This window comes from Eptesicus fuscus, chromosome 17 (assembly GCF_027574615.1).
Source record: "Eptesicus fuscus isolate TK198812 chromosome 17, DD_ASM_mEF_20220401, whole genome shotgun sequence".
NCBI classification, from domain to species: Eukaryota; Metazoa; Chordata; class Mammalia; order Chiroptera; family Vespertilionidae; genus Eptesicus; species Eptesicus fuscus.
Genome location: NC_072489.1, coordinates 43702006 through 43711140, shown reverse-complemented (window position 1 = coordinate 43711140; position 9135 = coordinate 43702006). Strand labels below are relative to the sequence as shown.

Here is a 9135-nt window from a genome sequence, read left to right as displayed (position 1 = left end):
GAGATTTCTCTCTCTCTGGGCCTCTTGGAGACTGAACAGGACGGGAGAGACAGGCAAGGCGAGGTACTCAGCAGGAGGATGGGGCTCGCTTCCCTGTGGCACGCACGCACTGCCCGAGAGCCGAGTTCACAGCCCTTCGGTCCAGCGTCAGCGGCCACTTCCCAGGGGCAGGACCAGAGGAGCGCACAGTAGGTGGCTCAGTTACCAGTCGCATCGCCTGGGGCGAGAGTGCCCCGGGCCCGCGGTGGAGCCCTGACACCTTCCAACTCAGCCGCACCGGCGGTCCAGGAAGCCCCTGCGGAGGGTCTGGGGACCCCATGGAGCGGGCGCCCGAGGCACCCCCATCCCCGCGTGTCCAAACCTCAAGAGCGCGCGAGGGGACAGGCCCCGATGGGGGAGAGGCGCCCACCCCGGTGGCCCACACCCCTCCGGCGGGTCCCCAGACCCCTCCCCTGGCCCAGACCCCCAATCCCAGACCCGCCAGCCGCCCCGCCCCGGCCGCCCCGCCCCCGCCCCGGGCTGCCTCCCGGCCCCAGCTCCCAGCCGGGGCTGCGGGCTCCGGCCGCCCGCCCCGCGCTCCCCCCTTGCGCCCGGTGCGGCGCCCCCCGCCCCCACCCCTCCCCCCCTCCCCTTCCCACCTACCCACCCACCCTGCCGGCCCGTTACCCTCCGCCTGCTCTGGCTCCGGAGTAGCCAGCGGCCACCGGCTCCCGGAGCGGCGCAGAGCCACTCGGCGCGGTCAGCTCGACCTTCCACGGGACCCGCGGAGCCGCGTCGGCATCGCCGCTGGGCTCCCGCCCTCGAGCCGTCCTCCCTCGCCGCCGCTCTCGGCTCGTGCGCCCGCGGGCCGGCGTGATCCCGCCGGGCTCCCCGCGCTCCCGGGCCGCGCGCCATGGGCAGCCCCCGCTCGGCGCTGAGCTGCCTGTGAGTACCGCCGCCCCGTCCCCGCCGGCCGCGCGCCGCGCCCCTCGCTCACCCCGCGCCCCTCTCTCTCCCGCCCGCTTTTGTCTCCCGCAGGCTGTTGCACTTGCTGGTGCTGTGCCTCCAAGCCCAGGTAAGGCGCCGCGCGCGGAGGCGGGGGCCGGGGCCGGGGGCCGGGCCGGCGGGGGACGCCGCTGGCCAGGTGGGGCAGGGGCACCGGGACCGCCGCTGCGGCCAGCGCCGCGGGGCTGGAAGGAACCTTAGGAAGCCGACCCCGACCTCTCCCGAGTGGGGGGCGAGGGAACAGAGAGGTAGCGCCCCGCACCAGGTCACACAGCCAGGGCACGGCGAAGCTAGCACCCCGGGTCTCAGAGGCCAGCGCTGGCGCCCACGCGTCCTCGCAGGTCGGGGTGGACGGGGGGCGCACGGGGCCGCCACACCTGGCCGCCGAGGAGGGGGCCGGCTGGGGCAGGGAGCGCCCGTGGCCAGAGGTCCGGGTGACTGCGGCAGGGACCCGCTCCCACTCTCGGGGGAGGCTTGTCTGGCGGAGAGATCAGGTGCCTGGGCCCTCTGCGCTCTCCGCATTTGCTCCGTGAATTTGTCTTTATAAATGTCAGGGGTCAGGCAGCGCTGCCTCCCGACTTAAAAGCGCCCTGCTCTTCTAGGAAGGCCCGGGCGGGGGGCCTGCGCTGGGCAGGGAGCTGGCTTCCCTGTTCGGAGCTGGCCGCGAGTCCCAGGGCGTTCCCCAACAGGTGGGTCCGCCGCCCTCCGCGTCCCCCGCGCATCCACGTGAGGCTGGGTCTGCCCCGCTTTCCTGGGAGGGGGGTGGTAGCCTGAGCTGGCATGTTGGGGGGACCCCCAGCCCCTGCCGGCCGCCGGGGGCAGTGGAGGGGGGTGGGGTGGGGGACAGGGCAATGGGGGCCACTTGGGCCCCTGGGCAGAGTAGCATTATAATGGCGTGTTGTGTATTTTTCAATTTCCTAAAGGTAACTGTTCAGTCCTCACCTAATTTTACACAGCATGTGAGGGAGCAGAGCCTGGTGACGGATCAGCTCAGCCGCCGCCTCATCCGGACCTACCAGCTCTACAGCCGCACCAGCGGGAAGCACGTGCAGGTCCTGGCCAACAAGCGCATCAACGCCATGGCGGAGGACGGGGACCCCTTCGGTAAGGCGGCGGCGGCGGCGCGGCGGCAGCCTGGAGCGGCTGGTGGAACCTGCCCTCCCCCCGGCTGCCTGCTGGGACTGCACCCACCAGCCCCCCCTGTGTGGTGGGCCAGGGGCCTGCAGGCTCCCCAGCTCAGAAGGCAAGGGGTTAAGGCACAGAGCGCATGCTGGGGGTCAGCTGGAGAAGAGCGGTCTGGGGAAGGGACCTTGGGGAGTACTTGGCCCACAGGTGCCCCTTCCCTGCCCAGCAGATGAATGAATCCAGGAACTTCCCTGTACACCTCCCCCTTTCACACACCCCTCCCCGGCTGCAGGTGGAGGCAGAGGGTTCAGGGGGAGGGGGGCCAGGTTTAAGGGAAGCTCTTGAAAGAGGATATGTCGCCAGGGCCCACAAAAGGAGAGTGGGAAAGGGAAGGGAGAGAAGTCCCCCCAACTCTCCCAGCTTGGGGGGGGGGGGCGGTTCGCTGTGAACCTTTAAATGTTGTGATCAGAAGGGTCAACCACACCTGGGAACGAGGCTTGGGAAGGGGCCCTCCCTGCTCCTCTGACCCAGGAACCCAGGTGGTGGGTCAGAGCCTGCTCCCTGTGGGGTGGTGAGTACAGGGAGCTACTGCCGGGGCGGAGAGGCTGAGGACTGATTGATTTCTAAAACATTCAATATTCCTGCCTTGAAACAAGGCCAGTTTCCAGAGTCCTGATGTACCCAGAGAAAAGCAAGCCCTCTGGGCGGCTGGTGTTGTTTTTAGAGAGCGATTATTGTGAGTTTAAAAACCTTTAAATAATGACCAAGTTAAACAAGCATGAAAGGAGAGGGGAAGACTCTATTAAAATGTAATAAAAAGGTGAGGCATTTTAAGAGCTAAGAAGAAAAATGAAGAATGATATAAAACAGAAAAAGAACGGGCCCTTTTTCAGATGTGGAGTTTGAAAAGAGTTGCAAGTCTGTAAATGTTAAAAAAGAGGTTCAAGATTGTTCTCTATGAATCTCTGGAGAGACCCCCGCGTCTGGCAGAGCGATTAAAACTCTTCTTACTTTCACCTTTTTTAACATTTCCTGAATACTTTCTCCTCTTCTCGAGCCAGTTTGGGGGATCGAGTATGTCTCGCTGCATTTTTTCTGCGTCGACGTAGCTGACTTCCCTTCAAAGCTGGAGAAGGAGACATAATTTTCCTGGGATAAATCTGTCACTGGGTGGAAGAATAGGTTTGAAAATGTTAAGCTTTCCAAAAGCCCGGCCGGGAGAGCCGCTGTAGACTGCAGCCCCAGCTCCCCAGAAACATCCAGGAAGGAGAGTGGGGGCTCTTGACGGTGGGGGTGGGGGCGGCCTGCACGGTGGCCGAGCTCCCCCGCTGGGCTGGCAGGGCCAGCCAATCGGCCCTTTGTCCCTCCAAAGTGGCTGCTAGCTGCCCTTCTCAGCTTCCAGGGAAAGGGAACGAATGCCTGCCCGGCTCCTTCTGGGTTTACTCCATCAGAGCAAATGGCCCGGCATCCTTGGGTTTTGGGGAGGGAGGAAGAGGCTACGCTGGCCTTGGAAGAACTCGTCTTCCACATCGGGGGTCTGATGCCCACGTCTCTCCTGAAGCCCAGAGGAGGCTTCCCAGGCTCCCTGGGCCCTGCTTGCCCAGCAGGAGGAGAAGCGGGAGGGCCCAAAAGCAGAGACTTAGGGTGTACAGCCAGGACAGGAAGCGTCTGGAAAAGAACAGCAGAGAGGTCCTAGCTGCTTTCTGATGGGCCCCAGGAAGTGACAGGGGGGGCCTACTCCATCCGTATCTGCCCCACTTGGCCAGAGTCCTCTGAGTGGGATCCTCTCTCGCCCTTCGCCCATCAGCGTCCGTCCTGGCCCTTAAAAGCACCCGCTCCTTGCTCAGGAAGACGGACCAGGAAAGGGATGAGCAGACTGGCTGGATCCAAAAGGAGGTGGGTGGGAGGAGAGGTGACAGCTGCATTCTCCCCTGGCTGACTTGGAGCCAGACTGAGGACTTGGCTGCTGGGTCCCAGCTCTGTGCTTATGTGAAGGGGGTGGGTAGTCACAGGCTGGGCTATGAGGGTGTCTTGCTGACCTTGATGTCCCTCTTCTCAGTAGTTTCAGAGACAGAGGCGGTGCTGCCTTGTCATTGTAGGCTGGGAGGCAGCTCTGCGAGGCCCAGCACCGCTTTCTCAAGGAGGGAAGAGGCTGAGCTCTGCAGTAGGGATGGCAGGAGACCCATCCCCTTCTGTCCCAAAGGGCTAACTCAGCCCTCACTCCCTACTTGGGGACAGCCTCAAAGGGAGGAGTTCCACAGAGAGTGGGGAGGAATTGGCTTCTGTGGCCAGTTGGCTGTCTGAAGGCACGGAGGAGGGGGAAGAAGGCACAGCATTCAGCTCCATGTTTCCTCTCCAGACTGAGAGAAAAGTGTGCCTGGTTTTCTCCCTCCACACCCTCAGAAAGGGCTGGGTCACTGGGGTGAGAGGCCTAGCTGTGACGGACATTGAAAGAGGAAAAACCAATGAGTTGTTGATTTCTGGACACTGGGGCTAGGGACTTCCGTGACTGGGAAGCATGGGGAAGAGGCAGGATCCTCCAAGCTGGTGTCTGAGTTCTGGCTGGGGCTGTGTCAGGAGAGCTGTGCCATCCCTAGCCCTTCTCAGCAGAGCAGCAGAGGGGAAGGGGTGGGGGGTGGCGGCAGGGATGGGAGTGAAACAGGAGGGAATGCTTTGACATTTAGCCTCAGGACTGGAGGCCACCACTGCACCCAGATGTATATAATCATCTGTGGGCACGTGCACATAATATTTTAGTTGGAAGGATCCTCATAGATCTTTTGATTAGCAGGAGAACTCTAGTCATGAAGCCTTGATACAAAAGTCATTACTGTCCGGTTTTAAGAGACTCTTTTCAATTGGCCCCAAAGCCGCTCTGCAGAACCCAGTTGGTACACCATGATCTAGTCCATCCTCCTCTGTAAACCTAGGGGAGCGGCCTGAGACCCGGGAAGGGGACTTGATCTTACCTAGGGGGCTGAAGCCCACCTCGTGGGCACCTGGGCCTTCGAGCAGGTGCGGCTAGGATGTGACAGGGCTGTGGGCCGGCTGGGGCGAGGACAGAGACCCGTGGGGGGTCGGGGAGCTTCCAATAACCTCCTTTTTCTGTCCCGGACAGCAAAGCTCATTGTGGAAACAGATACCTTTGGGAGCCGGGTTCGGGTTCGAGGAGCTGAGACGGGTCTCTACATCTGCATGAACAAGAAGGGGAAGCTGATTGCCAAGGTGAAGCCCCAGAAGGAAGGGGTCCAGGGAGGAGGGGCCGGGGGCCTGGGGAGCTCCTCTAGCATGTCAACAGGGTGGGCAGGGAGACTCAGGGCCACCTTGGGGTTACCGAATGTTTGGGAGGGAGCGGTGAGGGAGAAGGGAACTGCCTGAGAGAGGAAAGCTATAAAGGCAAAGAGGGAAGAAGGAAGGCTAGGGAAGGGGCTTGGGGGAGGCTGGTAAATTCCATATATCTTTTTAACAAATCGCCAAATTGCTTTGCTATTATGTCCAATTACATGGTACCAGCATTTGGAATGTTCAGTAAGCCGCAGGCCCAGCCCCTCGGCCGAGCTCTGAAATGGCCCCATTAGTCACGGCTCCTCTCCAGCCTCGAGCTCCCCGCTCGCTGGGCTTCTGGGGCTTGAGGCTCAGCGCCTCCTCGCAGGCCTCCCCTCCCCCATAGGGTGGCTGCCCAGGGGCCCTGGAGCTGGAATCCTAAGGGACTGAGGGGGGCAGCTGGGGAAACGAGTGCTAGCTGCTCAGGCCAGACTGGCGGGCAGGAGGCCAGGGCAGGCAGGGTCTGGGCCCCCTCTCTGCCTCTCTGTGGCGGGGCCCAGCCCTGCCGGTAGATAGCCATGTGTCACTGCTGCCCGGGAGGACAGGAAGTTGCCGGGTGGGCTGCGGGTTGTGAGGGATTAGAGAGCGGGTGCCCAGGCAGGGGGTGGGGCTGCAGCTCCTGCCCACCCTGCCATCTGCTGGGGTGCCCACCTGCTGTCTGGGGCCGCCTGCCCTCTGCCTCTGATGCGGGGGCTCCGGAGAGAGCCCAGTGACGCTGTGTCTGGCACTCCTACCTGCAGAGCAACGGCAAAGGCAAGGATTGTGTCTTCACGGAGATCGTGCTGGAGAACAACTACACGGCCCTGCAGAACGCCAAGTATGAGGGCTGGTACATGGCCTTCACCCGCAAGGGCCGGCCCCGCAGGGGCTCCAAGACGCGGCAGCACCAGCGCGAGGTCCACTTCATGAAGCGGCTGCCCCGCGGCCACCACACCACCGAGCAGAGCCTGCGCTTCGAGTTCCTCAACTACCCGCCCTTCACGCGCAGCCTGCGCGGCAGCCAGAGGACTTGGGCCCCCGAGCCCCGATAGGCGCCTGCCCGGCCCCTCCTGCAGCTCCCAGCGCAGAGGCTTCTCGGGGCAGCACAGACAGAGAAACTCAAGCAAGATGAGGTCTGCGCCACTGAAGGCTGGGGAGCTGCTGGGGGAGCCCCGGGTTCTAGTTGTTGATAATTGTTTGCTGTTGGGTTTTTTTGTTTTTGTTTTTTTTTTAAACAAAAGAGAGGCTCTATTTTTGTATTCCACTTGGCTGTGGTGTCTTCTTAACTCTCAGGAAGGCCGGTTAGTGGCCCAGGAGTCGGGGCCTTTTCTAATCCAGCAGAGGGGCTCCTGAGCCCCCAGTGCCCGCAGGGCAAGCTGGCCAGGCAGCCAGGAACTCCACTGCACCCCCAGGTGGGGGCAGAGAGGGAAGGGTAGGCACTTAGGTCAGGTGTTTTAAGGGTGGGCGTCAGTTGGGGGAGGTTGTGTATCAGTGCTATTAAATGACTAAAATATTTATTTAATTTGCATATTAAAAATGTGTGTTGGTGGGTGAGTCCTGCTGGGGTCAACCTCCCTCCCCCCTGCCCTGCCCCAGCTGGCGGGGAGGGAGGGAGCGTGGGCTGGGAGATGCAGCAAATCAGGCCCCATCTCTGACTATAGCCTCCCTTTAGCCTAAGGCCCCATGTCTGTCTGCTGTCTCCATCATTGTCACTGGCGGGTTTTCCTGGGAGGACAGGAGCAGGGAAAGGAGCAAGAAGAGGCTCTTAGCTGGTCCTGGGAGACTTGGACTTCCTAGCTTTTAACAGGATTTATTGCTAACACTTCCCCAGGCCACCTCTGGGCCAGAAATGATGACTCTCCTAGGACCAGAGCCGCGATCATGGACTCAATGAGTCTAAAAGGAAGTGCCTCTCCGTGAGTGCCTAGGTCTGCGAGAGAGACAGGAGGTGCCGAAGCTCATTCTTTCTGAGTATCAGGCTCCAGAAAATGAAAGAAAAGAGCAGCTGCCAGGGTCCAAGGTGGGGGTATGTCAGAGGGGGGACCTCCAAGGCTGGTGTTGACAATTGTGACACAGAACAAGTGTTAGCTTTCGCAGATCTGGTTAGAGAGCTGTGAGCAGAAGGTGCTGAGCTCAGGTGCTGCAAAAGAGTCCAGGGACGATGGTTTAGGGAGAGGCTGCCCCCCTTGGAGAGATGGGGCCTGGAGGGAGGGGAGCTGGGCATGGGATGGGAAGGGAAGCAGAAGTCGGGCTAGTAGAGAGCAGGTCATGGTGTGGGCAAGGGGACGGTCCATGGGGAGTGGAGGGGGGGGGTGTTCGGATGTGGACTGGTGACCCTGGTATCATACCACACCGTGGCATGGTATGATGAAGAGCCCAAACCCGGAAGTAACAGGTCTCCTGAGGGCAGAGCTGGCCCAGTCTCTATAACTGAGGCCTCCCATGCTAGCTGCTTCTGCTACCTTCTTTGAGGGTGCCCAGTTCCTAGGTCCGAGGACAATCCAGAAACTTCTTCCCTCTGCGCTTCTGTTCTGTGGCACCTCCTTTGGAAGGGGAGCACCCAAAGGCTTTCTAAACACATAGGTCTCCCAGAGTTGCAGCTGCAAGTCCCAGGCTCAGGCCATCCAGGTGGATCAGGAATTTCAGGGTTCAGTGGAAAGCCTTGGAGTAGTGAGATTGGGGATACTCTGGGGTTTGTCCATGTCGCTTCTTCCAGCCTGCTATGAGGGTGAGGGGTTCTGGATACAGTAGGTTTGGTTTATAGACACTGGGACGTGGGGAGAAGGGCTCTAGACATCTCTCTTCCAGCTCCCCAGCTCTTAGTGCCTCCAACTCTGCTCCATCTCCTCCCCTCCCCCTTTAATTAATTCTGGGTGAGCAGCCTGGCTTTATTGTGCAAGGAGCTGGGGTCTCACTGTGGGAAAAGTCACACCTTCTGAGCAGCTTCTGATGCCATGCAAATGAAGAGACCGTCCAGGAAATGCTTTCATCTGCAGGGCCGCCTGTCCAGCCCCTAGCCCAGTAATTACCCACATTTCATTTGTTTGAGAGCAATTCCTGGGGGAAGCCACAGGACAGGAGGGAGTCTGGGGTGGGGTGGAATGTCAGGCTCTCCCTGCCTGTGATCCTGGCCACAAAGTGGGGCCAGGCTGGGCCAAGGCTGGTCACTGGCTAGGCCAAAGCTACCCCTGAAGCCTGAGTACTCCAGAGTGGTGGGATGGAACTGTGCTATGGTTGTGATAAGGGAGAAGAGGTGGGATGTCCATAGAGCTGGACCTGCCTATAGGGAGGAGGGAGATGACTAAGCGGGGTGGGGGGAGACTAGAAGTGGACAGGATGGTGGGTATCTGGTCCATGAGACTGCCTGAGGCTTTGGGAAGGGGTTGAATCCTAGCAGGACCCCAGGCCAACGTGCCATGGGGCAGAGCCCAAAGCAGTGGGCTAGGCTGGGCTAGGGCACCCACCACCTTGTTTATCTTTGAGTTGCTGCCTCCACAGAACCCTCGCTAATGGGGTTTTACAGCCCACTCAAGCTGCAACTGGCCAAGAATCAATCATTACCGGCACTTAGTGGTTTGATAGTTAACAGCCTGAACTGAAGCCAAACTGGTTGTTAACTGTGATAACAACTGATTTCAAGGGGTTATTGCCGGCCCAATATGCTCAGCCCATTTATTTCGGGGAAAACAAGCAGGGAGCTGTTGCAAGGCCCAGAAAAAGGAG

General features: G+C 60.5%; 1 protein-coding gene across 4 annotated transcripts; it reads left to right on the top strand.

Annotated features, from left to right (window-relative positions):
• The first annotated feature begins 892 nt into the window (after positions 1 to 892).
• On the top strand, positions 893 to 6464 carry FGF8 (fibroblast growth factor 8). Of its 4 annotated transcripts, none has more exons than XM_054729078.1 (6): positions 893 to 924; positions 1018 to 1054; positions 1587 to 1673; positions 1941 to 2088; positions 5228 to 5334; positions 6174 to 6464. In XM_054729078.1, exons 1-6 carry the CDS (start codon positions 893 to 895, stop codon positions 6462 to 6464), a joined length of 702 nt encoding a protein of 233 aa, XP_054585053.1. The 4 variants fall into 4 exon arrangements, with proteins under 4 accessions (XP_054585053.1, XP_054585052.1, XP_054585055.1 ...); XM_054729077.1 differs by having other exon boundaries at positions 1908 to 2088; XM_054729080.1 differs by lacking the exon at positions 1587 to 1673.
• The last annotated feature ends 2671 nt before the right edge of the window (positions 6465 to 9135 follow it).